The 26,253-nt window shown below is 58.2% G+C and overlaps 1 protein-coding gene across 1 annotated transcript; it reads left to right on the forward strand.

The window, feature by feature from the left end:
- Positions 1–24,610, forward strand: WDR45B (WD repeat domain 45B). The gene is made up of 10 exons (XM_047756714.1): positions 1–179; positions 5,451–5,525; positions 14,469–14,570; positions 17,820–17,907; positions 18,750–18,844; positions 20,938–21,128; positions 21,499–21,584; positions 22,281–22,382; positions 23,259–23,380; positions 23,574–24,610. Exons 1-10 carry the CDS (start codon positions 113–115, stop codon positions 23,678–23,680), a joined length of 1,035 nt encoding a protein of 344 aa, XP_047612670.1. The 5' UTR covers positions 1–112; the 3' UTR covers positions 23,681–24,610.
- Positions 24,611–26,253: the final 1,643 nt, after the last annotated feature.

Here is a 26,253-nt window from a genome sequence, read left to right on the forward strand (position 1 = left end):
GGCCTCCCACTTCCGGCCGCGGCGGCCTCCGCGCTGGCCAGACAGACCCCGACGGCCCCGGCCTCCCTGAGCGGCATGCGGCGCTGAGGCGCGGCGGACCCCGGGCGGCGCCATGAACCTCCTACCCTGCAACCCGCACGGCAACGGGCTGCTGTATGCCGGCTTCAACCAGGACCACGGTGAGGGGAGTCCCGCGGAGGCCCCGGCCCCGGCCCCGGCCCTCCCGCCGCCGCTGCTCCTCCCGGGCGGCGTCCCGCCTGGGCCTCCCGCTCCCCCGGGCGGCGTCGGCGCCGAGCCCAGGCGGCTCGTCCGCGGCCCTGCACGCCCCGCCCCCGGCGCCCCCTCCTGCCCCCCGGGCACCCTCTCCGCTACTCCCCTCGGCCGCCGGCCCCCCGCCCCGGCCCGCCCTCGGACCCTGACGGGCTTTCCCTGCGGCTTTAGGGTCACCAGCGGACGGGCCCGGGTCCAGCGAGGTGCGGACGCCCGGCCCTTCGCCGCCCTCCCCCACCCGCGCAGGCCCTCGCCCTCGCCCGCGAAGGTCTTCGCCTTTTCTGCTGGTTTCAGTAGAAAATGTCGCCGGATGCACATTTTCTGCTTTTGTTGGGTGCAGCACGCCTTTGGGGAAATGGCTTGTTTCGCGTTTCGAGGCCGGCGGGGTGCGGGGCCCCTTGTTCGCCGGCTTTGGAACCGGATTGTAGAGGATCCAGAAGCAGGAGCTGCGGTGCCGGTATTTGTGGAGAAAGTTCTGAGCAGATAGATTCAAACAGACCGGGCCGGGGTCGGCCGGCTCTGTCGGCGCGGGGTCAGTGGCTTGTGGGGTGCTGGCTCCGAGGTTCTGGCCTGGGGCCCAAGGAGACTGACGTGTGTCCGGGGACCGGGGCGAGGCAGGAAGGGTCTTGGAGGGGTGGGGCTGGGGACCGCAGGCGGTGTGGCCCCACCGCGGGGGTTTCGGGGTGCGCTTGGGGGGCCGCTTGTTAGACGCTGGGGAGTAAGTAAGGGGTTGAACACTATGAGTTTTGAATTCCAGAAGGAGGACCAGCAGGTTTTTAATAGGTTTTGATAGTAATTGGGAACTCTTTAAGGAGTTAACGTGGTTTTGAAAACTCTTTGAGAAATGTGCTTTCAGTGAAAACAGGTGGGTAAGGGAGGGGAGAGGCAGCTTCAAAAAAAAAAGAAAAAAAGGCAAAATCGAAAAGCTTGCTGCCTCTGAGGCCCTTAAATGCAAGGTCTCCTCTGTCTCCTTAGTGCCAGACGAATCCTTGTACTAAGTTTCAGCATAAGGATAGAGGCTTGTAAATGGTGTTAATTACTTTACAGTGACGTTTATCCTTTTTTATTAAATTTTTTATTGTTGATTTGCACTGTTTGGTCAGTTTCTACTGTACAGCACGGTGAACCAGTGACCCTCTTTCTCGTATTACCTTGAGCCATGCTCCATCACAAGTGATTGGGCATAGTTCCCAGTGCTGTGCAGAGGGTCTCTGTCTACCGGCCCTAAACGTAACAGTCTGTATCCGTTAACCCCAAACTCCCCCTCCCTCGCCGCCCAAACCACACTTTGGCTGAGTCTGCCTCTGTTCTGTAGGTAGCTTCAGCTGTGCCACATTTCAGATCATTTACACTGTTTCGTGTTTTGTTTGTTTGTTTTTTTCATTTGTGGCCACCCAGCGGCCTATGGAGCTCCTGGGCCAGGGATCAAACCCGAGGAGCAGTCACGACCTAAGCCACAAGCGTGGCAACACCGGACCCATGACCCGCTGTGCTGCGTGGGGGATCGAACCTGCGTCCTAGTGCTCCCAAGAAACAGCCAGTTCTGTTGCGCAACAGTGGGAGCTCCCGTACTGTTTTTATAAAGGCTTCACCAGGAGTTCCTGTCGTGGCTCAGCGGAAACGAATCTGACTAGCATCCGGGAGAATGCAGATCCGATCCCTGGCCTCACTTAGTGGGCTAAGGATGTGGTATTGCCGTGAGCTGTGGTGTGGTTCATAGACACGGCTCAGATCTGGCATTGATGTGGCTGTGGTGGAGGCCGGCAGCTGTAGCTCCAATTCCACCCTTAGCCTGGGAACTTCCATATGCCTGGGGTGCAGCCCTAAAAAGACCAAAAATAAAAAAGTTCCATCAAAGATTATTCATTTAGCTTTTTAGGGCCGCACCTGGGCCATATGGAGGTTCCCAGACTAGGGGTCAAATCAGAGCTACAGCTGCCAGCCTGCACCACAGCCACATCGATGCCAGATCTGAGCCACGTCTGCAACCTACACCACAGCTCACGGCGGCACCAGATCCTTAACCCACTGAGCTAGGCCAGGAGTGGAACCCCCAACCTCATGGTTCCTAGCCGAATTAGTTTCCGCTGTGCCACGACAAGAACGCCCATCAAAGGTTGTTTTAAAAGTACAGCTTCCGGAGTTCCCGTCGTGGCGCAGTGGTTGACGAATCCGACTGGGAACCATGGGGTTGCGGGTTCGATCCCTGCCCTTTCTCAGTGGTTTAACGATCTGGCGTTGCCGTGAGCTGTGGGATAGGTTGCAGGCACGGCTCGGATCTTGCGTTGCTGTGGCTCTGGCACAGGCTGGCAGCTACAGCTCCAATTCGACCCCTAGCTTGGGAACCTCCATATGCCGCTGGAGCGGTTCAAGAAATGGCAAAAAGACAAAAAAAAAAAAGTACAGCTTCGGCTTTTACATGGTTATGTTTCAGATGTCTGAAAAATAAATGCGCTTTTAACAAATCATGAGGAAAGTTTACAGTGTTACTGAAAAATATGCTTTTGTACTTAAGTTTTTGGTTATCCTTAGGCTAACTCACTGTAATGTAGATTTATGCCGGAGGGCTGAGTTCATTACATTCTGGTCTTATTTATACTGATTTTTTTTCTTTGAGGGCCGCACCTGTGGCATATGGAAGTTCCCAGCCTAGGGGGTTGAATCCGAGCTACAGCTGCTGGCCTCCGCCACAGCAACGCCTGATCCGAGCTGCATCTGCAACTTACACCACAGCTCACGGCAACGCCGGATCCTTCACCCACTGAGCAACTCCAGGGATCAAACCCGCATCCTCATGGATACTAGTCAGATTCATTTCCGCTGAGCTAGGATGGGAACGCCCATGTTTATACTGATTTTTAATTTTCACTCAGTGTTTTTTGTTTTGTTTTTTTGCCTTTTCTAGGGCCGCTCTCTCGGCATATGGAGGTTCCCAGGCCAGGGGTCTAATTGGAGATGTAGCTGCCGGCCTACGCCACAGCCACACAGGTTCCAAGCCATGTCTGCGACCTACCCCACAGCTCACGGCAATGCCGGATCTTTAACCCAGTGAGCAAGGGCAGGGATTGAACCCGCAACCTCATGGTTCCTGGTCGGATTCGTTAACCACTGAGCCACGACAGGAACTCCTTCACTCAGTGTTTTAAGCACGTTGCAACTTTCGGTTTAGAAACATCTGCTCATAGCTTATTATTATTATTTTTATTTTATGGCTGTGTCTGTGGCATTTGGAAGTTTCCTGGCTAGGGGTCAAATCACAGCAACCCTGGATCCTTACTCACTTGGTGAGGCCAGGGAACAAACCCATATCCTCTTGCAGACTGTGCTGGTTTCTTAACCCGCTGAGCCACAATGGTAACTCCTTTTATAGTTGTTGTTGTTGTTGTTATTATTTGGTTAAGGCATGTAGCAGTTCGATGTGGGATTTCAGTTTCAGACCTGAGATTGAACCAGCCGCGGGGTGAAAGTGCCAAATTTTAACCACTAGAACACCAGGGAACTCCCTCATAATTTTATTTTATTTTCTCTTTTTAGGGCTGCACCCATGTCATGTGGAGGTTCCCAGGCTAAGGGTTTAACCAGAGCTACAGCTGCTGGCCTACACCACAGCCACAGCAACGCAGGATCCAAGCCTCATCTTCGGCTTACACCACAGCTCACAGCAGCGCTGGATCCTTAACCACTGAGCAAGGCCAGGGATCGAATCCGCAACCTCATAGATAGTAGTCGGATTCGCTTCCACTGCACCACGACGGGAGCTCCTGTCCCTGGCTCTGTATTCATGTCACGTTTGTGGGATTCCTCCCGCGTTGAGTCGATCATTCCCGTTGGTGTGGTGTCTCTGTGGCTTATCTGCTCTGCTCTTGGTGGGCGTTTGGGCCAGCGCCAGCTCGGGGCTATTGGGAGGGTACCAGTGCTGCCGGGAGCCCTCTCCTACCTGCCTCTTGGTTCCCGGGTGTCGCTCTTCCTACGAGGCTCGTGTCGGGAGTGGACGTGCCCGTGGGAGTCGGGCAGACGGCTTGCTGCCTTGGTGGTCCTGCTTCGCCCTCCACCCCCAGGCCCTCCTCACACTCGGTGTGTTGGCCTTCGTCTCGGCCTCTTTGGTGGGTGGGTGTCGGTGTCACTGTGGCGGGTGTGAGGTGGTGGTTGCGTTTCCCAGATTCTGCACGTGTAAGGACCACTTGGATGGGCTCCTTTGTGAGGTGTTCAGGTCTTTTGCTTGTCTTTCTACGGGGTTGGCTGCTTTTCCCTTGTGGATTTATAGGGATCGTTTGTGTATTTTTACACAAGTCTTGTCTGGTGCCCCGTGGAGCCCGGGGGCTGATTCAGCGCATCTCCAGATCCTGGGGACCCCTCACCGTGAGAGGTTTTACACGTGACTTGGATGGAACAGCTTGTTTTCCACTTCGGGGGGCGGCCGACGGGAGAGAACAATGTCATCCCAACACTGGGACGTGGACCCAGAGAGGCTGCCGACTCACGGGCAGCCTTGGCATCCAGACCTGCCTGCGGGCACGGTGCGGGCCTGGGCTCTGAAGCCTGTCTTGGGTGGTGTGTCTTTTCTGGCCACAAGCCCCATGTGAACTGGCAGCTGGACCTGAAGGAGGCAGGCGTGGTCTTGGTCCCACTGTGGCCTCGAAGTCCGGGTCACAGGTCACCTACATGCGAGTGCTCCGTTCCCTTCCTAGGACGCCTTTCGCTGGTCGCTGACAGCCTGGTGTGTGCCTCGGGGTGGTGGCCGTGCTGGAATTAGTTCCAAGGGGAGCCTCAAGCTGCCTTCTAGGGGACCCCACCCCTGCCGGGCCTGCCCCCCCCCCCCCCCCCCCGCTGGGCTGCCCACTCTGCGGCTGTCCTCCAGGGGACGCGGCTTTCTTGTCTGCAGTCGTCCCCTGGGGCCTGGCGCCTGACAGCCCTCCAGAGGGAACTAGGAGGCGACAGAGGCAGGGTGGGGGCAGTGTGGGGCAGCAGGCCGGGCCCCTGGCGCTGGGGCGTCGACATTCGAGCTGAGCCTGCCCCACAGGAACCAGGAGGGCCTGTGGCAAGGGGATGCCCACAGCTCCGCCCACAGTCCTGTCTGTGCCACAGCCGCCAAGGGCAGCCCCTGGCCTGTGCTGCTCGCTCCAGGCTGTGTCCTTAGCCGGGAGCCCAGCGAGGTGACTGCTGTGTCTCTCACACTTCAGGATGCTTTGCGTGTGGGATGGAAAATGGATTCCGAGTCTATAACACCGACCCGCTGAAGGAAAAAGAGAAGCAAGGTGAGATATGTTCCCGTTTCTCTCCCTTTCCAGTCCCCGGGGCCTGAAGCTACCTTGGGGGTGGGGGTTGCTGGTTTCGTGACATGCATGGGGTTCATGGCCCTTTGCCCTCTCGAATGGAGCTGCCTTCCGTCCTTTTCTTCCTTCCTTTTTTCTTTTTTGTCTTTTTAGGACTGCACCTGCGGCATATGGAAGTTCCCAGGCTAGGGGTTGAATCGGAGCTGTGGCTGAGGCCTGCCCCACAGCCACAGCCACACAGGATCCTTAACCCACTGAGCTGGGCCAGGGAGTGAACCTGCATCCTTTTGGAGACAGCCTTGGGTTCTTAACCTGCTGAGCCACAATGGGAGCTCCCTTTTCCTTTTTCTCTCTCTTTCTGCCTTCTTTCTTCCACTGTGCTTCTGCGGGCCCAGCTCCCCTGGCCGGGATGCAGCAGCGATTTGGTTCAGGGGGTGTTGGTGACTCTGGTTCCGCCGGTGAGTCCTGGCTCTACTGGGAGAACCAGCCACTGCACTCTTGCTGTTGAATGTGAAACGGTTGAGAGCTCAGATGAGGGATTTAGTTACAGCTTCTGGGACTTGGACTTTTCAAATGACTCACACTTAGAAAATACCACTGGTAATAGCAAAATATTATTGCTGCTCTTTACATAATGCATTGTCTTAGATTAGGTTTTCATGAAGTGCAGGTTTTCAAAAGCTGGAGTCAGGGTTTCTGTGGGTAAAATAAAATAATGGTGGTCCTTTTCCCATTTGACAGGAAAAAATGTGTAATTTGTGGGTGGCATCTTTCCATCCACTTCTACGTGTTTTTCTTTTTTTCTTTTTGCCATTTTCTTGGGCCACTCCCACGGCATATGGAGGTTCCCAGGCTAGGGGTCGAATCAGAGCTATAGCCACCGGCCTACACCAGAGCCACAGCAACGCAGGATTCAAGCCACGTCTGCAACCTACACCACAGCTCATGGCAACGCTGGATTCTTAACCCACTGAGCAAGGCCAGGGATCAAACCCGCAAACTCATTGTTCCTAGTCGGATTCCTTAACCACTGCGCCACGACGGGAACTCCTACTACATGTTTTTCTTAAGCTTTTGGTGTCTCCTGGTCCTTACCTGCCAACGGATGAACAAATCTCAGATAAGTCAGACAGTGAGAAACCTCCTTTTTCTTCCTGCGGTTGTGGTTTGTTTTTTATTCAGTGCACAGATTATATTTTCTGATGCTAGAATTTTTCCTCATCTGTAGGAGGAAGTCGCTGCATTTGGGGCTCCCATGTCGGACCCCAGTATGTGGAAGAGTAGGTGGCTTTACATCTGGAAAGTGCTTAGGCATTAGCTGAAGTCTCTCCCTTGCATCTATTAGAGAAAGACAGGGTGGCCCGGGAGCAGAGGCCTCAGACTCCAGGCCGTTGCGTGGTGCCCCCTCCTGGTCTGGCCCGTGTCTAGTTGCTGTGTGACTTCTCTTGGCCCTGGTGTCTCTGTGAGTGGAAATGGGAATGGTTACTGTAAGGCCCACCTCCTAAGACTGCTGTAGAGACGGGGGAGTTCAAACCCGTGAGACATTCGGCAGGTGCCTTGAAAGCTTGAGTCCTCTCAGTGGGCAGTGGAAGAGGGCCTGTGGGGTTAGGGGGGTTCCAGGCCACCGTGGGCCTCTCCTGCCGGTCTGGTCTTGTCTCTTTTGGTCGCTTTAGTGAATTAGACAGCTCTGCTTTTTACAGAAAAGAAGTTATGAAATATTTTGAAACAGCTTGACTTGCAAATTTCAGGATACTTTTTAAAAGTTGAATCATCAGGGGCATGCTAACCACTGCTTCCTAATTAATGAAGTGTTTTCAATAAAAGGTTGCTCATAAACAGAAGTTAGACAGGAAGCAGCTCAGCCTGCTAAGTGCCGGGAAGCTTTGCTGCTGTCCAGCTGTCCCCAGGCTTGGCTTGTGGAGAGTGTGCAGGGGAGCCGGCAGGGCTCTGCAGTGCTGACTGGTGGCTCGTGTGGGACCTGCTGCTGCCACCTCCCTGGCAGCTGGCTCAGCAGTAGAAAGAGGCAGAAGACTTGACCTTGTTCCTTCTTTGTCTGCGAGATGTGCTTTCCCAGAGGAGGAAGGAAGGGGCCAGCCTGGCAGGGTCATTCCCGGGTCTGGGCGCTTAGCCTCTCCCAGCCGTGACGGTGGCTTCAGGAAGGAGACCGCGCCTGGCCGTGGACAGAGTGCCTCCCTGGACGGAGGCTGGCGGCGCTGGGAAGCCGTCTTGGGCCTCCTGGGTCCCTGGAAGGCAGCCTTCTCCTCTGAGGCGCTGCTGGCCCCGTGTCTCTGCACGGAGTGGCCGTGCAGGGGCCTCGCGGGGAAGCGGGGCCGTCGAGTGTGCCTTCCCGTTCGTCACACACGTCCGAATGTGCGCTAGAGGGAGGGTTCAAATCTCATTCAGGCAGAGACGTGCCAGGACTGATGATTTGGATAAAATGCTACATCCGCTGGTTATGGAAATAAAGGAAGCATGTGAGGAGTCAGCTCCACTCCAGCTTTGGAAACACAACCTCCCACGTCCCAAAGGTGCCTAGAGCTTCTGTGGTCCACGCTCAGTGGACTGGAAGGGTCCCCCAGCTGCCTCCACGCTCAGTGGACTGGAAGGGTCCCCCAGCTGCCTCCTCCACGCAGCAGTGCTCACACGCGGGACGGGGCAGCGTGTGTGGGGCGGTGGAGGGGCCGCGACGGACGGGCGGGGCGGCGGTGAGGCTGCACGGGGGCGGTGATGGACGCCACCACCCGTGCCGGGAAGTCAGACGTGACCTGACAGTCTCAGCCCATCATCCTCCAGTTCAGAGCAGGTGCGTGGGCTCCGTGCCCCCGTGGTCAGCCCAGCCTGCCAGGGGTTCGGGGCCCAGAGAGAAATGAGCATGAAAGATGGAGGGAGGTGAGCCGATTGGGGCGGGGGCTCTGGTGAGGGTGTGGGGACGCAGAGCGTCCCACAGCCTGTTGTGACAAGTTCAGGTTGGTAGAACTTTTTTTTTTTGTCTTTTTAGGGCCGCACCTGCGGCATGTGGAGGTTCCCAGGCTGGGGTCCAATCAGAGCTACAGCTGCCGGCCTCCACCACAGCCACAGCCACGCCGGATCCTTAACCCACTGAGCGAGGCCGGGGAGCAAACCCGAAGCTTCGTGGTTCCTAGTTGGACGCATTTCTGCTGCGCTGCGACGGGAACTCCAGAACCTTCTTTGTAGACTAATTTGGCAAGCTGTTTTCTGCGTGTAAACACACACCCTTTAGGTATAATTGCTCCAACGATTACACTTAAAGGGTTTTTTGTCTTTCATTTTTCACCTTTTCTTTCTCAGTTGAAGATACTTGATTTGCAGTATGTATAAATTCTCTTTCCGATGCTTTTCCGTTATAGGTTCTTACCAAACACCGCACAGGGCTCCCGGTGCGATACGGGAGGTCCTTTTCGGTTCCTTTATGTGTACTGTTCATCCCGACCTGCTGAGTGGTCCCTCCCTAAAGGATTTTATCTGAAGGAGAGAACACTAGATGCTTGTTGTAAATGCCACTTGCAGCGCAGTGTCTAAGAGCGACCAGTTAGTGGGGGCATGACCGCCCTCTCTCGGACACGGGACATCCTGCGGCCGTGCAGCCTGTGCGTCCCGACCTGGAGGGTCGGCCCTGATGCTGCTGTGTGAGTTCGGAGGTCATGCGCGATCGCGTTCACAGCGGTTTCTACTTTATGCTTTGATGTGCTGTTTTACTTTATGATGTGTATAATTTGCATAACGAGAAATGACGAGGTCTTTCCATCAACTTCGGAAATGGGGAAGAGTGGGCTGGGGCTGCAGGGCAGAGGCCGGGATGGAGAGGCGGGAGCTGGGGCCCTGCTGGGAGGGCTCACCCTGCCCTTCCTGCAAGACCACCCTCCCCCATCGTCTTCCAGTTGCTCGGGGTTTGGAGGCAGGTTCTGTCAGGTGTCGATCGGTGTTGGCCTTTCCTGGACGCCTGCTCTGTGTCTCCTCGCCCTCTCTGCAGTGCTGGTCTGCGGCACAGCCAGCCGGCCTGGGCCCTTCCGGAGATGTCCAGTTGGGTGCGGCCTTGGGCACGGGTCTGCTTTTCTGTCAGCGAGAGGTGCCTGTGGGTCTCTCAGGACCAGCCCTTGGGGTCTGGGGCGCGGGCTCTGCTGGCAACCTTGGGCTTCCTTTGGGGGTTAGACAGCCTTCGGGGCTGTGGCAGATGCCCTCCGGGGTGGAGGCTGCGGCCTTCAGGGGTGAAGAGTCCTAACTCTGCTGGAATCTGCATTTCTGTGCTTCTGCCCCTTCCCATGGAAGCCTCGCAGCCCCTTTAGTTGAGGCTGAAACGTCTCCGTTTCTCTTTTTCTTTCCGAAGTTAAATCCCAGAGGCCACAGCTGTTGATAGTGGTCAAAACTGCTTGGAGTTCCCATCATGGCTCAGCGGTAATGAACCCGCCTAGGATCCACAGGGATATGGGTTCAATCCCTGGCCTCACTCAGTAGGTCGGGAATCCAGTGTTGCCAGGAGCTGTGGTGTACGTCACAGGCTCGGCTCGGATCCTGGGTTGCCGTGGCTGTGGTGTAGGCCAGCAGCCTTAGCTCTGATTCGACCCCTAGCCTGTAACTTCCATATACCATGGGTGTGGCCCTAAAAAGCCAAAAAAAAAAAAAATTTTTTTTTAATTGTTCCTTTGTCTTAATTCTTAACTTTTTTGTAATCTTTTTGTTGTTGTTTTCTTTTTTAGCCGCCCTGCAGCGTTTGGAGCTCCTGGGCCAGGGATCAGATCTGAGCCACAGCTGCAGCAACACTGGATCCTTAACCCACTGAGCAAGGCCAGGGATGGAATCTGCAACCTCATGGTTCCTAGTCAGATTCGTTTCTGCTATCCCATGATGGGACCTCCTTTTTTTTCCTTTGTGGCCACGTCCATGGCATGCAAGAGTTCCCAGGCCAGGGATTGAACCTGTTCCGCAGCAGTGACAGCACCAGATCCTTAACCCGCTGAGCCACCAGGAAACTCCTGGGTTTGTTTTATTATTATTAGAAGGCGGCTTAGAGCAAAACCTCAGCCTCTATCATTTAGAACACTATTTCATTTTCTTTTTAGGGCCGCATGTGTGGCATATGAAGTTCTGAGGATAGGGGTTGAGTCTGAGCTGCAGCTGCCAGCCTACACCACAGCCACAGTAGCATGGAATCCGAGCCACGTCTTCGACCTACGCCACGGCTCACATCGGTACCAGATCCTTCACCCGCTGAGCAGGGCTAGGGATGGGGCCAGCCTCCTCTTAGGTGCTAGTCCAGCTCCTTACTGCTGAGCCACAAGGGGAACTACAACAGCCTATGTCATTTAAATGAAAACTTTGAAACAGAATGTAGCAGATTTTTGGTGATTTCCTCTGTGAAGTCCTGCAGCCTCCCCCCCTCCACGGGATTGGCTCCCTGTGTCAGGTTGAATTGCAGGCGCTGCTGTGTCTCCTGGTGCCCCTCCTTCTCCGTTTGCTTGGTCACATCCTGCCTGAGGGACCAGCGTGTCGCTTTAGGACTTTCCAGGACCTAGGACTCTGACAAAGGCAGCCCTCTGGGCTGGTTGAGTGGTATTTAGAGTGCTGGGTGGGAGTTCCCTGGTGGGTCAGCGAGTAACCACCTGGCCTTGTCACTGCCGTGGTTGCATTTCAGTCCCTGGCTGGGGCACTGCCACGTTCTGTAGGAACTTCCACATGCGGCCAAAACAAATAAAAAATCAAAACAAAGAGTATGTTGGTTCCCTCTTGGTGCAGTTCACAGGTTGCTCTTAGTTGATTGGATCCTAGAATTTCCCGGGGCTGCACTGAGGAAACAGGTGCTCCTCGCAGACCCCAGAACTCTTGGTCTTGCAAGGCGGAGCCTCTGGGCCCATGAAACACTGCCCCCCCCCCCCCCCCCCCGTCCTGCTTCCTGCCTCTGAATTTCTCTCACTCGGCATTTATCCTTTGGTGACGAGGTATTTCTCGCAACAGGGTTCTCAGGGCCCACCGTTTCCTTCCTCTTTAAGGCCGAGTGGCGCCCCACTCTGGGGGTGGACGGGGTTCGGTCCCCCCGGATGAACGTGTGTGTGGCTTCCACCTCTCGGCTCTTGGGACTAATGCTGCTGTAATCACGGGCGTGGAGGTCTTTCGTCGAGACCTCGCTTTCCGTTCTTTGGGGTGTAGACCAGCTGGTGGCGTTGCTGGTCGTGGGCTGGTTCTATTTAAGTGTTTGAGGAGCACCACTCAGTTCCAGCAGCGGCTGCAGACAGTGCCGCGGTGAGGGTTCCTGCTTTGCCACTTGTGCCTTGTTTTCTTTTTTGGTAGTAGCGTCCTGGGGCGTGTGGCAGGATAGCTCACTGTGGGTTTTTGGTTTGTTTTTTATTTTATTTATTTATTTATTTTTGTCTTTTTGCCATTTCTTGGGCCGCTCCCGCGGCACGTGGAGGTTCCCAGGCCAGGGGTCGAATCAGAGCTGTAGCCCCCGGCCTACGCCAGAGCCACAGCAACACGGGATCCAAGCTGTGTCTGCGACCTACACCATAGCTCACGGCAACGCCAGATCGCTAACCCCCTGAGCAAGGGCAGGGATCGAACCCGCAAACTCATGGTTCCTAGTCGGATTCATTAACCACTGAGCCATGACGGGAACTCCTGGTTTGTTTTTTAAATGGGAGTTGCAGTGTTTTTTTCAGGTTCTCTTTTTTCTTTTTTGCCACACAGGCAGTGTGTGGAGATTCCTGGGCCAGGGATCGAACCTGTGCCACACAGCAGCAGCCAGAGCGACAGTGATGAGAGCTCAGGAGCCTTAACCCTCTAGGCCATCAGAGGTTTTAACGTGCATTTCTGTGATGTTAGTGACATGCCCATTTTCCGGGTGTCGGGCACTTGATGTCATCTTTGAAGAAAGGTCTCTGCATCCATCACCCTCTGTTTTATCTTTTTTTTTTTTTTTGGTCTTTCTAGGGCCGCACCCACAGCATATGGAGGTTCCCAGGCTAGGGGTCAAGTCGGAGCTGTAGCTGCCGGCCTCTACCACAGCCCCAGCCACAGCCACTTGGGATCTGAGCCGCGTCTGCGACCTACACCACAGCTCACAGCAACACCGGATCCTTAACCCACTGAGCAAGGCCAGGGATCGAACCTGCAACCTCATGGTTCCCAGTTGGATTCGTTAATCACTGCGCCACAACGGGAACTCCCATCTCTCACTGTTTTATAATCCAGTTATTTGGTTTGTTGTTGTTGTTTTTTGTTGTTGTTGGGTTGTTGTTCTTTGTATATTTTTGACATTAACCCCTTTTCAGGTGAACGATTTACAGGTGTTTTCTCCCGTTTTGTGAGTCGCCTTTTCACTTTAAGTCCCTCTAATGCACAGCAGCTTTCAGGTCTCACACAGACCCTTTTGTTTATTCTTTTGTGTGCCTTCGATGTCGTGTGTGAGAAATCATTACCAAGTCCAGTGGCATGAAGATTTGTGCTTCCAAGAGTTGTGTGGTATTGGATCATACATGTGGGTGTTTTTTTGGTTTGGTTTTGTTTTCGTTTTTGTTTTTGTTTTTTTGTCTTTTTTGGGCTTCGGCACATTGGAAGCTCCTAGGCGAGGGGTCGAGTCAGAGCTGTAGCCACCAGCCTACGCCAAAGCCGCAGCAGCATGGGATCTGAGCCTTGTCTGCAACCTACACCACAACTCGTGGCAACGCCAAATCCTTAATCCACTGAGCGAGGCCAGGGATCGAACCTGCATCCTCATGAATACGAGTCAGACTCATTTCCGCTGCTCCACAACGGGAACTCCCTTATGTGTGGGTCTTTAACCCATTTTGAGTTTGTTTTTGTCCGAGGTGTGTGATATGGGTTGCCGTCATTCTCCCGCATGTGGGTGGCGGGGGCTTCTCCCCATGGGAGCTCAGGAGCAGTCGTTGCAGGTCTTGCTAAGCTTTGCTCTGTTAGAGCCCATTGCTCTCTAGGTGTGAGAGGCTGAGGCTGAGGTTCACGAGCAGCTGAGGCGGGAAAGGCGCCCCACCCGCCGAGGTGGCCCAGCAAGTCCCAGCTGGGCTCAGGGACCTGGTGTCATACCTGGAGGCCACATCCCATCTCGGCCGGGGGAGCTTGGACTGTTGGGGAGCAAGCCGTGCCCCTGCTGGGTGGGCGCCGCCGTGTCTGGGGCCTTTGGGGCATCTGTGCGGCCCTGACTGCGGGCGGGAGTCAGCTCCAGGGCCGAGCCACTGCCGGCTCAGAGTGTCCTGCTCCGGACTCCCCCACAGCCAGCCGTCTGCTGACCCTGCCCTCCGGACAGAGCGTGCGCCTTTCTGCGCACGTGGGCTCCGGCAGGAGCAAGAGGTGTTCGAAGCCGCAGGGAGTTCGGTGTGGGGCTCTCTCAGTGCACGAAGCTTGCTGCACCGTCACCTCGAGGGTCGATCGCTGTGGGCACGTTTGGCCGCATGGGCTCTTGGGGGCCAAGTGTTCACACGAGAAAGGGAGTTGCCGGTGAGCGGAGCAGGGACGTCGGAAGCTGGTCGTTTTCCTCGCCAGTCGCCGTTCTCAGCGCTCAGGGTAGATGCGCATCGCTGGGTAAAAATCAAACGCTAAAGGAGTTCCCGTCGGGGCGCAGTGGTGAACGGCTCCGACCGGGAACCATGAGGTTGCGGGTTCGGTCCCTGGCCTTGCTCAGGGGGTTAAGGATCTGGCGTTGCCGTGAGCTGTGGCGTAGATCGCAGACGCGGCTCGGATCCCTCGTGGCTGTAGCTCTGGCGTAGGCCAGCGGCTACAGCTCTGATTCGACCCCTGGCCTGGGAACCTCCACATGCCACGGGATCGGCCCAAGAAATGGCAAAAAGACAAAAAAAAAAATCAAATGCTGAAGAAAAAAATCACATGCTGTTGTTACATTTTCACCTTTTTTTTTAATTGTGAAATGTACATACTAACTTACTTCTATTATTTCAGAATTTCTAGAAGGAGGAGTTGGCCATATTGAAATGTTATTTCGCTGCAACTATTTAGCTTTGGTTGGTGGTGGGAAGAAGCCGAAATACCCTCCAAACAAAGGTAATGTCATCGTGCATTTCATAGCTTTGTCTCACATGCAGTCCTGTCCAGACCTGTTGGCGTATCCTTGGGTCTGTGGCCACGCCAGCCCGTCGCTGGTGGCCCTGTGACACTTGCAGGACTCGTGCTTGGGAAAGAACCCTCCGGAGAGAGTGTCTGGTCTCCGCTTCTCCTGGGAGACGCTCTTGTCCCCTCGGATGGAGAATGTGCTGCCAGGTGGAGGTGGCCCGGTGGGACATGCCCGCACCAGCCCGCCCCGTCCTGGGTGCTCTGCTGTGGTTGGTGTCCTGAGCTAATTTTAGAGGACAGGGCTGTCCACAGAAACACGTGGAGCAGAGAACCAGCTTGCTCTGGGCTGAGGCGTGTTCTCGGTGTGCGTGTTCAGAGAGCGGGTGGCGTGGAGTCTAAGGGAGAGTCAGGCCATCCCAACCACCGGACCCTGCGTGCCACTAACTAGCTGTCTTTGGGGGCGAGGAAGAAACCCACAGAAGGAGGGTAGAACCTGGAGGGCAGGTGGACCAGGGAGGGGTGGGAGTGTGGTCAGGCTAAGAGGGAGGGGTCTAGAAGGGAGGGGGCCGGAGGGGAGCCGTGTCCCGGGGGGGGCAGGGGAGAAGTGCCTGTGGTTGTCAGAGGCCGGGGCCGTCCAGCTGGAGCCCCTGAGACGGGGGTGGGGGGCAGTGGGGCCGCGTTTTCGGAGCTTTGGGCTGTCGTGAGGGAGGTCCCTGATGGAGAGCGGGGACAGACGGGCTGCCTGAGACGGTGGGGAGTCGGGGGTCGGGCGGCAGTCGGGTTGCCCTGGAGCCGCGGGGAAGCAGTGTTCTGTGTGGCCCTGGACAGGCCTGGGGCCCAGCCGGCAGTTCCCAGTGGAGCCCGCTGTGGGCTGTGCGTGATCTGGGAGCCCTCAGCTGAGGGTTTGACCTGATGACCGCAGAGGGCTGAGGGCAGAGCGCCAGGCTGCTCTCCCGGTCGGTCTGCCCGGCATGGATGGTAGGGCCTGTGGCCTGGCAGTTACTGGGCAGCAGCTGTACTGGGGGCCAGGCCTTGGCGCTGGAGTGAGGTGACGGGGCTCCTGGGGGCCAGGCAGAGGGCCCACCGTCACCACTGAGGAGTGGAGGTGGGAGCCTGCCCCACCTGGGGCACTGTTTCCCGAGGGGTCACCGCTCCTGGATCATCTCTGGGTCTCTCTCACCTGGGACACCTTATTCGCAGTAAAAGGAAAAAATCTGAGACTGGAAAGCCTCACATTTTAGACTTACAAGAAAGCAATTTTCTTTCTTTCTTTTTTTTTTTTTTTGGTCTTTTTGCCATTTCTTGGGCCGCTCCGGCGGCATATGGAGGTTCCCAGGCTAGGGGTCTAATCGGAGCTGTAGCCACCAGCCTACGCCAGAGCCACAGCAACGCGGGATCCGAGCCACGTCTGCAACCTACACCACAGCTCACAGCAACGCCGGATCGTTAACCCACTGAGCAAGGGCAGGGATCGAACCCGCCACCTCATGGTTCCTAGGCAGATTCGTTAACCACTGCGCCACAACGGGAACTCCAGAAAGCAATTTTCTAACAGAACACTTTGAGTAGAATGTAAGCTTCTAGACAGTGCTAAAGGCAATTTAAACAAATCATTTGTTTATCTATTTTTTTAGGGCATATGGAAGTTCCCAGGCTAGGGGTGAATCCGAGCTATAGCTGCTGGCCTCCACCACAGCCACAGCCACGCCAGCGCCCAGCTGTGTCTGTGACCTACGCCACAGCTCACGGCAGCGCTGGATTCTTAACCCCCTGAGCGAGGCCAGGGATCAAACCCAAATCCTCATGGATACTAGTCAGGTTCATAACCTGCTGAGCCACAGTGGGAACTCCCTGAAGGCAGTTTTTTTAAAAAGAACTTGGTCTGTTTAAACTTTTATAAGATTAAGACAATTTTTTTCAATAATGTCATTATTATTTCTTCATGTTTTGATGACTACACATTAAGAAACCCATTGTTGCAGCGTAAAGAATCTGGCTTCTTTGGTGTGTGAACCCAGAATACAGGGAGTGGAGGAGACTGGGAGTGGAGGGGCCAGCTGAGTCCCTACAGCGCCCATAGGAGTCCAGGGCTGTTGAGAGAGTTACTGCTCTCAGGAACTGTAGGGCCGGGCCAGAACCCTGTTCCCTGCAGGGAGGTGCCACAGTCCTCGGCCGCTGCTGTCCTTGGGGCTTCATCACGGTGCTTCCACAAATTTCGGAAAATGGAATCCGGTCGTGTCTGTGACCCCTTGACCTCCTCGGGTCTGGCGGGGCCGTGTTAGGTGGCAGGGCCGGAGGTGCACCCCGCCCTGTCCCAGCCACGAGGAGCGAATGCTCTGCCCCGAGCGAGGCTCGTGAACATGTGGGTTTGGAAGGGCGTTCTGGTGGATCAGGAAACTGCCCGCTGCCTGGCCGGTCGGTGCCCAGTGCCCTTGCAGGAGGAGCTGGCGGTGGAGGTTCATCTAAGGGGTGTTGGAGGGGCGAGAACGAAAGTCCCGGCTTCGCGTTGGAGTGGTTAGGAGTCATAATTAATCTCTCCAGCAGGAAGCCGGGCTTAGGCTGTTCCCTGCGCGTTTTGGGGGTTCTGGCCCGCTGCCCTTCAGCTCTGCGTGGCTTGAAGCCTGCTCTGGCCAAACTGACTCATCATTTCCGTTGGCAGGACTGTGTTGGCCATGGTTTCTGGGCCTTTGGGGGAACCTTCTTCCCCTCCCATCGCTGGCCTCTCAGGCAGAGCTGCCCCGATCCTGCTCCCCCGCGGGTTGTCCCGGTCGCGATGGGAGGTCGCGGTGTGAGCGGAGGACGCTTCTGAGCCTGGAGCCGCGCGGGAGCAGTCGGGTGGCCCTGCTTCTCGCGCGTCTGCCTCCCTCCCGGGTCCGGTGTGTCTCCAGCACCTGGTGCCTGTGGTCCAGCTTGCTTTTGGCTCAGTCTGGGGGGAGCAAGGACGGGAGGGGAGAGAGTTTGCCTGGAAACTCGGCGAGAGTGGGGGGGGGTGGGGGGGGGGCGGAGGGCACGCGCACGTGTGAACGCGCAAACGTGCGCCGTCTGGAGGTGGGCGAGGCCCGGTTGGCTGCCGGGCGGCGGGGGCCGGTCGGGGCCGGTCTGAGACTCCGGGCGGGGGGAGACAGTCCTTCCCGCGAGGAGCGGCTCCCTCCCCCTCCCGGTCGGGGGCGGAGCCGCCTGGAGCCCGGCGGGGGCGGCCGCGCCGGCCGCGCTCAGCTCACCGGTCCTTTGCTGTCTCAGTGATGATCTGGGACGACCTGAAGAAGAAGACGGTGATCGAGATAGAATTTTCCACGGAAGTCAAGGCTGCCAAATTGCGGCGAGACAGGTAGGTTTGGCGCCTGGTTTCCGGAAGTGGAGTAGTTCCTTTCGCCGAAGAGGCTGGAATGGCTTTACTTTGGAGGAAGCGTGTCGCGGAAAACTGTTAAACGTGGGCCTCCGTGTAGTTGGTGACCCAGAAACAGGGGCGGGGGGGGCAGTGACTTTTACCTGCTTGGAGGTGCGTGGTTGGCGGGCTGGGGGAGGTGCCCCCCGGCCCAGGACGCGAGCTTTGACCCTTGAGGCCCCCGCCCCCGCGCCTCCGCCCTCGGTTGTGCAGACGCCCCTGCTTGGTGTTTGAGGGGGAAGGCGCCTCACCCAGAAGGTAGCGCCGGATCTCACCTGCTGGGGGGCACGGGTCCCGCAGTGCTGCCCTCAGAGAGGCAGGGCCCCCGAGCCTCTCCGGGCACCGGTGCCCGAAGAGCAAGAAGGCCCTGACCGGGCTTTTAATTTGCTGCGATGGACGTTTACGCTGGGCTGTGGGGGAGGGGCCGGTGCTGCCCCAGGCCAGCGGGGTGTCTGTTCCTTCGGAGGCGCCAGCCCCCTGGGGCCAAGGCTGGGCGCTCACATCTCTGCCTTTTCAAGTTCAGCGTCTGAACGGGGTCGGGATACAGTCCCTGCCCTTGGGTCCCACCTGGCTGTCATTGTAGACGGGACGTCTGTTGAGGGCGCGCTGTGCCAGCCTGGCACCCAGCGCCCCCGGCCACCCTGCCAGGCGGCCAGCGCCCGGGCCCAGGCCTGCCCTCTTGTGGGTGCTGGTGGCCGTGCCTCCGTTGGCAGCAGACGGGAGCGGAGCCTGCGGCCTGGGTGCGTCCGCTCCGGGCGGGAGCAGTGCGGGCCTCTGCCTTGCAGGATCGTGGTCGTGCTGGACTCCATGATCAAGGTCTTCACCTTCACGCACAACCCCCACCAGCTGCACGTCTTCGAGACCTGCTACAACCCCAAAGGTGAGAGGAGGCCAGGCCGGCCGCGGGGGGCGGGGGCGGGGGCCCCCACTGTGGTTCTCAGACCCCCCCCAGCCCAGCAGAGTCCCCGGGGGGGGGGGGGGGGCGTCTCCCGGGGCCTGAGGAGGCCCCTGCTTCTCCTTTCTGCTGGAGGGAGGCTGCAGGCGGCTGGGTGGGCACCGCGTCATCTTCGGCTCCTTCCAGCACCCTTGGGGGTGTCCTCTCACCTCAAAAGCTCATCCTGAGTGTGTCCCTTGGTGAGCTTGAGTCACCTCGGGCGTCATGTCGCTGCCCCTCCGGTCAGGCAGGACGCAGCGGTCCGTCCCCCGGAGGACCCGGCCCCGCCGGCCGTGGGTGCTGCCGTCGCAGGCGAGTGTGCCTTCCCCCGGCTCACCGTCACGCCCGCGGGCTCGCTGGGCGCTTGCTGCTGCGCGCGATGCCGTCTGCGGGGGCGCAGCCCGGGCTCTGGCCGCCGCGGACCGACCCCGCGGGTCACGTCCGCGTCTGCGTGGACGGCTGTTTGCGGGGCCTGGTCGTGATCATCCCTGAACTGCGGCGCGGGTGGCGACTGCGGTCCTTCCCACGTCTGACGACTCGCGCTCGCGAGACGCCCTCAGGTCCCTGTTGCTGCAGGTGGCAGGCGGCGTCTGGTGGGTGGGTGTCCTCCCACTGGCGCGTCGCGTCCGTGACCTCTCAAGTGATTCCTGCTGGGTGTGTACTTGTTGCCACTAATCGTTGGGGGGTTTGTAGGTCTTTTTCGGTTTTTTCTTCTCTCCCTTGTGAGTTCACGACTGTCTTCAGTGTCTGTGTGGGTGTGGGTCTGTGTGAGCCGTGTGTGTGTGTGTGTGTGTGTGTGTGTGGGTGGACTCGAAACGGCCGGGGTCTTCAGCTCAGATGCGTTTCGCTCCCCTCCTCGTGATGCTGGTTTTGACGTCAGGTTGTGCAGCGTGTTCTGTGTCCCCTTTGCTTATGGCGCATGTGTGGGACCTGCCTTCTGCCTCGTAACCTCCCCCCGGCCGCAGTGGCTGCCTTCACTCCCTGCTCCACTCGGGCCTTCACGGTTTCCGCGTTTCTAGTCGGGGTCTTTGTTTTTGCTTGAAAGTCTGCCTTTATTTACCATGCGTTTGAAAGACTCTTCTGCACTGAGTTACCTTCTACCTCTTTAAATCAAGTCTTTGTAAGATTTTTCCCAACTCCCTTTTCTGTTCCTGTGTCTGCGTTTCTGTCCACAGGCCAGTATCAGGCCATCCTGATTTCTGGAACTTTAGGATAATTCTTGAAATTGGGTCATCCGAGTTCTCCCATCTTGTTCCAACTTTTTTTTAAGAATTTGGGGGCTTGGGAGTTACCTTTGTGATGCAGAGGAAACAAATTTGACTAGGATCCGTGAGGACGCAGGTTTGATCCCTGGCCTCTCTCCGTGGGTTAAGGATCTGGCATTGCCCCGAGCTGTGGTGTAGGTCGCAGACGTGGCTCATATTCTGAGTGGCTGTGGCTGTGGTGTAGGCTGGCAGCTGTAGCTCCGATTCGTCCCCTAGCCTGGGAACCTCCATACGCCGCAGGTATGGCCTGAAGAAGCAAAAAAAAAAAAAAAAAAAAAAATTTTTGGTGGGCTGCTCTAGGCCTTTTCCTTCTAACTTGGGGATGGCTTGTCTCTTTCTTCAAAAAGCAGGACGGCCCCCTGCTCTGGACAGTAGGTGTGCGTTTCAGCCCCTGGTCCTGGGACACCTCCATCTGCCGTGTGGCTTAGTGTCCTTTTCAGCCACCGTTCAGCTCATTCCCAGGTTTTGGGTTTTTTATGCTGTTGCTAATGGATTCGTTCTTAGATTTTACACTTTTGCACTCTCGGGGGTTGGGACCCCAGAAGGCAGATGTTTCATTCAGTTTATTCCGTAATGAATTCAGCAAACATTCCAATCAAGAAGCCGCCTCGGGGAGGTGGCTTTGCTCGGCCCTCTGCTGCCCTTCACAGTGAGAAGATTTTGTGGCTAATGCTCTTCTTTTCCGGGGCTGGAGGGCAGCGGGCAGGTGCGGCTGTGGAAACGCAGAGGCTCCCAGAGGCTCTCTAGTCCTAATGGTCGCTCGTCTCTGTCTAGGCCTCTGTGTCCTGTGCCCCAACAGTAACAACTCCCTCCTGGCCTTCCCGGGCACGCACACGGGCCACGTGCAGCTCGTGGACCTGGCCAGCACCGAGAAGCCCCCCGTGGACATTCCCGCCCACGAGGGTGTCCTCAGCTGCATCGCCCTCAACCTGCAGGGAACAAGAATCGCGACCGCGTCTGAGAAAGTACGTGGGTGTCCCGTCTGTCGCGAAGCGAGTGGTCGTTGACGGGGAGGGTCAGGGGTGGTGTTTGGTCCTGCCCCCTCCATCTAGTGGCAGAGTGACGTGGGTACCTCTCTGCCTGGCTCAGGTCTTGGAGGGAGCGAGCTGATGGCCCTGGGGCCTGGCTCTGCCTGGGGAGGTGCCCGGGGCTCGATGACCCAAGACCCCAGTGAGCTCTCGGTGGCAGCAGGGGGACGGGTGGAGTCAGGCGGTGCGGGTGGGTTTGGGAAGGGGTCCGATGGGCTCGTGCCTTTGTGAGTAGAAGTCATTTCAGAGAAGCTGAAAAGTTGTGACTCTTTGATAATGAAACAAAACACTTCACTGTTTTTCCAAGGGGACCCTTATACGAATATTTGATACTTCATCAGGGCATTTAATCCAGGAGCTGCGGAGAGGGTCTCAAGCAGCCAACATTTACTGGTAAGCCGCCCGCCGCGCGGCCCTGGCGAAGGCTGTGGTCACGGCCTGACCCGGGCCGCCTGGTCTGGAGGGCCCGTCCCGACCACCCGCACGAGCAGGGGGTGGGGTCGAGCTCGTGTTGTGACGGTGTGACCGCCCTGGGGCGGAGACGCAGATGTGGGCACAGAGCCTGGCCCCCGGGCCCCGGCCCCCGCCCGTCCACACTGGCCCATTTGCTCTCCCGCCCCGCCGCAGCTGCGCTTCCTTCTGGGCGCGTCTGAGGCGGCACTGTCTGTTGTCTCTTCGCCCCGGGGCTGACCTGCTTCTGCAGGGTCGTAACCGTGGCCCGCGGGGTCCGGTGCTGCAGGGGCCGTGCCCCCGCGTGGCCAGGACCTTGCTCCTCGAGTCTGCGGCCTCTGCAGGTGTGGGGCTGCAGTCGGGCCCCAGCGATAAGCATGTAGCAGGTGCCCGGACGGAGGCCCGTCCTGGGGCTGCGGTGCGGTGGGCGCGCGGCCCTCCGGCCAGCCTGGCGGGTGCCCGCCCCCATGGGCCCGGGTCCTCAGAGGGGAGCTGTTCTCCCCTGGGGGCGGGGTGCCCTCCAAGGAGCCCTTGGCGGGGGGGGGGGGGGCCCTGGAGCGGCGTCCTGAGCGCAGGAGGCCAGGTGGGGCAGGGCGCCCTCGACGCCACGAGACCCGAGTCTCGTCTGTCTTCTCGCAGCATTAACTTCAATCAGGACGCCTCCCTCATCTGCGTCTCCAGTGACCACGGCACCGTGCACGTCTTTGCCGCTGAGGACCCGAAAAGGAATAAGCAGTCCAGGTGGGTCTGTGTCAGCCAGGGGCGCTCTCCTGGTCGCGGGTCTGGTGTCTGAAGACCGGAGTGGGCGGTGTGGGGCGAAGGCAGTGGGGGCGTCAGCCCGCCCTTAGCTCCTTAGACGTCGTCGGGTGACCTTCCGGGCGCCTTCCGCCACCCAGAACCTGGCCCCGGAGTCCGACTGCCACCTTGTGGTTGGTGCCCTGCTGATGCTGGTAGTTTCTGGGTTTATAATAGAGCCATTAGCCGAGTTCCCGCTGTGGCACAACAGGATCGGCAGCGTCTTGGGAATGCTGGCTCGCAGGTTCGGTCCCCGGCCTGGCACAGGGTGTTAAGGATCCAGCATTACTGCAGCCATGGCTTAGGGTGGACTGCGGCTCGAATCTGATCCCTGGCCCGGGAGCTCCATATGCCATGGGGAGGCCAAAAATAAAAATAAAAAAAATACATAACAAAGCCGTTAGTAAAGACCTGGTTTGCTCATGCGAAAAATGAAACTTAAAGGCAAAATAGAATTTCAGCAGTTCCCTGCGTGGCGCAGTGGTTAACGAATCCAACTAGGAACCATGTGGTTGTGGGTTCGATCCCTGGCCTCGCTCAGTGGGTTAAGGATCCGGCGTTGCCGTGAGCTGTGGTGTGGGTTGAAGATGCGGCTCGGGTCCCGTGTTGCTGTGGCTCTGGCGTAGGCCGGTGGCTACAGCTCCGAGTAGACCCCTAGCCTGGGAGCCTCCATGTGCCGTGGGTGGGGCCCTAGAAAAGGCAAAAAGACAAAAAAAAAACCAACAAGAAAAGAACTTCAGTCCCGAGGGCTTGGCCACATGAGGCAGAACTGTGTCTCTGCTGCGTGGACCTAACTTCTCTCTTCGCTTCCTTTCCTCACAGTTTGGCATCGGCCAGTTTCCTTCCAAAGTACTTCAGTTCCAAGTGGAGCTTCTCCAAGTTTCAGGTGCCCTCGGGCTCCCCGTGCATCTGTGCCTTTGGGACAGAGCCCAACGCTGTCATTGGTGAGTGGCCCTGCCTGTCCCTGCGCGCGGTCGTGGGCGCGGGTCCTCGGCTCTCCGGACTCTCGACCAGAGAGGGTGGCTGAGCAGACCCGGCCCTGAGCGGTGGGTCCTGGGCCACGTGCGCCCACCACCCCCGGCCCCTTGGAGCGGGCGGGCTTGCCGTCCAGCCCGAGTGAGACGGTCTCCTCCCCAGCCATCTGCGCAGACGGCAGCTACTACAAGTTCCTGTTCAACCCCAAGGGCGAGTGCGTCCGCGACGTGTACGCGCAGTTCCTGGAGATGACCGACGACCGGCTGTGACCCGCCCCAGGCGCGCGGACAGCACCGCGGCCTCCGACGCCAGGCGTGAAGGGGAGACTCCCCGGGCACGTGAGCGCCCGCCGCTGGCTCTACCGTTCAGGCGGCCTCCGCCTGCGCCTGGGGCTCCGGACAAACTTAGGGGCGCCTTGAAATGTCCATCATTTTTCCCGAGTCTGTAACGGGAGGGGAACGCACCCGTGAGCCGGACTCGTGTGAACTGGACGTAAGTGGGTGATCACACCGGCAGCCTTAGCGGAGGAGGAAAAGCCCCTCTCCCGTCTGAGCGGAGGCGGCGGCACAGGCCGGCAGCCCTCGGGAGCCCGCGGTCTCACCTCGAGCCCGCCGGGCGGCCCTGCCGTCCGCGGGAGCTGTTGGGGGCGCGGCGGCCCTGCCTTCTGCGTAGGGCCGTGGCCTCCTGGTGACGCTCGGGTCACACGTTTCCCTCCGACGCGGACTTTAGAAATGAGTCATGGGAGAACGCGTCCCTTAATGCGGAGGCTACAAAGGGTGACCGCTGCCGCAGCGAAGCCGGGCAGGGCCTCGTCCGGGGACCTTAGTGGCCGCTGGCCGCCCCTCGGCGCTCGCCGGCCTTCGGGGAGCTGTGCGCTAACTGGGAGCTGAGCTGGGTCGTGGGCTCTGTCCTGTTAGTCCTGCTACAGTATACGTTTCATTTTCTCAGCCTCCCTTTCCACCTCATTTTGTTTTGGTTCCAGGCTGCAAACATTCAGGACCTACAGCAGCCGGTTCCCCGTTTTGTCGGTTCTTTTATTGTCCTGTAATCAGCTAATCCTGTCTGTGGGTTTCAGTGTAAAGTATGCATGTTACTTTTATGTGTATTTAATCATGAAATTTAATTTTGCACACTTATTTGTAATGTTTCTTTTAAATAAAAGTGACTAATTTTGTTGTAGTCTGTACCCGTCAAGGGAAGAGACTTGTACGGAACCAAATACCTCTAATTTAGAACCTGGACGGACTGCAGGCTGCAGGGCGGCCCCTGTGTCTTTGCGCGTGAGGCCGGCTGGACGCCCTGCTGCCCGTGCGGGTGATGGCCTCGCCCGGGGAGCAGGGGTCAGCGGCTTCTGTCTCTGGGGAGGAGCCCCTGCCCAGGCCCTTTGGGGACGCTCCCCTCGGGGAGAGGCGCCAGCCACCGGCTCCTTTTTGCCCCGCGCGGTCCCCGCAGCACGTCCGGGTTCACATCCGGCCAGGAGGCGCTCAGCCGCAGCGCTGGAGGTGCTTCAGGCTGGCGAGGGAGGCAGGGCTGGGAGAGGCTGAGCCCTGGGCGGCCCGGAATGTTCCAGAGCCTGTAGGAGGAGCCCACGGCCTGTGGGCGAGCCCCGCCGAGGGGCTCAGGTTTGTCATAGGCGCGTCGCCTCGAGACTGTGGACACGGTGACTGGCCTGGGCAGGGCCCCGGACGAGGCTCCTGGACGCAGGGCCTGCAGGCACCGTCGCCCCCCAGGCCCGTCGTGGCCTGGCTTCGCCCCGAGCAGGTGTGGGGAGCAGGCCCGCCTCCGCAGCCCCTTGGACAGTGGCAGTCGCCGCCTCTCAAACGGATGGCCTCTGACGCGTGCGGTGTCAGCTGGGGCCTTCGCCACCCTGCCTCAGCCCCCGATGTGGGTCCAGGGGCCACAGTTGTCAGAGTCCCCGCCCAGGGCTCCCACGAGGCCTGCTGGGGGCCGGGCTGGTCAGGACTGGTCTGTCCAACCCCAGTGTCCACGGGGGACATCCAGGGGCCACCTCACGGGGCCGTGGACGAGGAGGGCTCCGAGGTCCTAGGTGGGGACGGGGCGTGGAGGCTCGGCCGTCCCGTTGGGCTCAGCCACAGTGCCCCTGCTCCCCGAGACCTGGAGGCTGAGCCCCGCTCCCTGCCCCCGTGCAGCTTGTGAGACCGAAGCCGTGGGTGCTGCGTCTCTGCCACCGAACCAGACTTGCAGACGGTCTCCCGCCAGGTCCTCCTCCTGTGAGAGGCCTTGGCGTGACAGCAACGCTCTGGGAACTTGCGCTGAAATCTTGCTCTTCCACACGGATCAGGAGATACTTAAGATCAAGATACAAAGTGTCTGCTGTAAGACAGAGAAGAATCATACAGAAGCAGAAGAATACTCACCCGCCCTGTGGAGCCCTCCAGAGAAGACCCCTCCGGGAAGCCCGCGCCTTTGGGGGAGGCCAATTCTGCAGCGTTTCGGGGCCCGGCTTCAGCTTTTCCCCACACGTGGACGTGTCAGGACACGCTTCAGTTGCCCAAAGATGCGTATTTGAGTTTTTCGCTTTCACAAACGTTTTGGAAGCACCCGTGCGTCCGCCTTTACCCTGTCCAGCTGTTTCTGCGACAGCGGCACCTGCTCGTGCGAGGTTTCCTGGCTTGGCTGCCCCTCCCGCCGCGAGGCCGTCTGCCTCGGCCTGGCCTTGACCGAGCTCGGTGCACAGGCTGACCTTCCCTGGACCAGGAAAGAGCGACGTGCGCCAGGCCGGACGCTTCCAGAGCCTTCGCTGGCCGTCTCCAGCTGTTTTGTAACTTGTCTGTCTTGTCTGTGAGAACCCTGGTCACTTTTTCACCTGCTTGTTCCAGTT

This window comes from Phacochoerus africanus, chromosome 14, assembly GCF_016906955.1.
Source record: "Phacochoerus africanus isolate WHEZ1 chromosome 14, ROS_Pafr_v1, whole genome shotgun sequence".
NCBI lineage: Eukaryota > Metazoa > Chordata > Mammalia > Artiodactyla > Suidae > Phacochoerus > Phacochoerus africanus.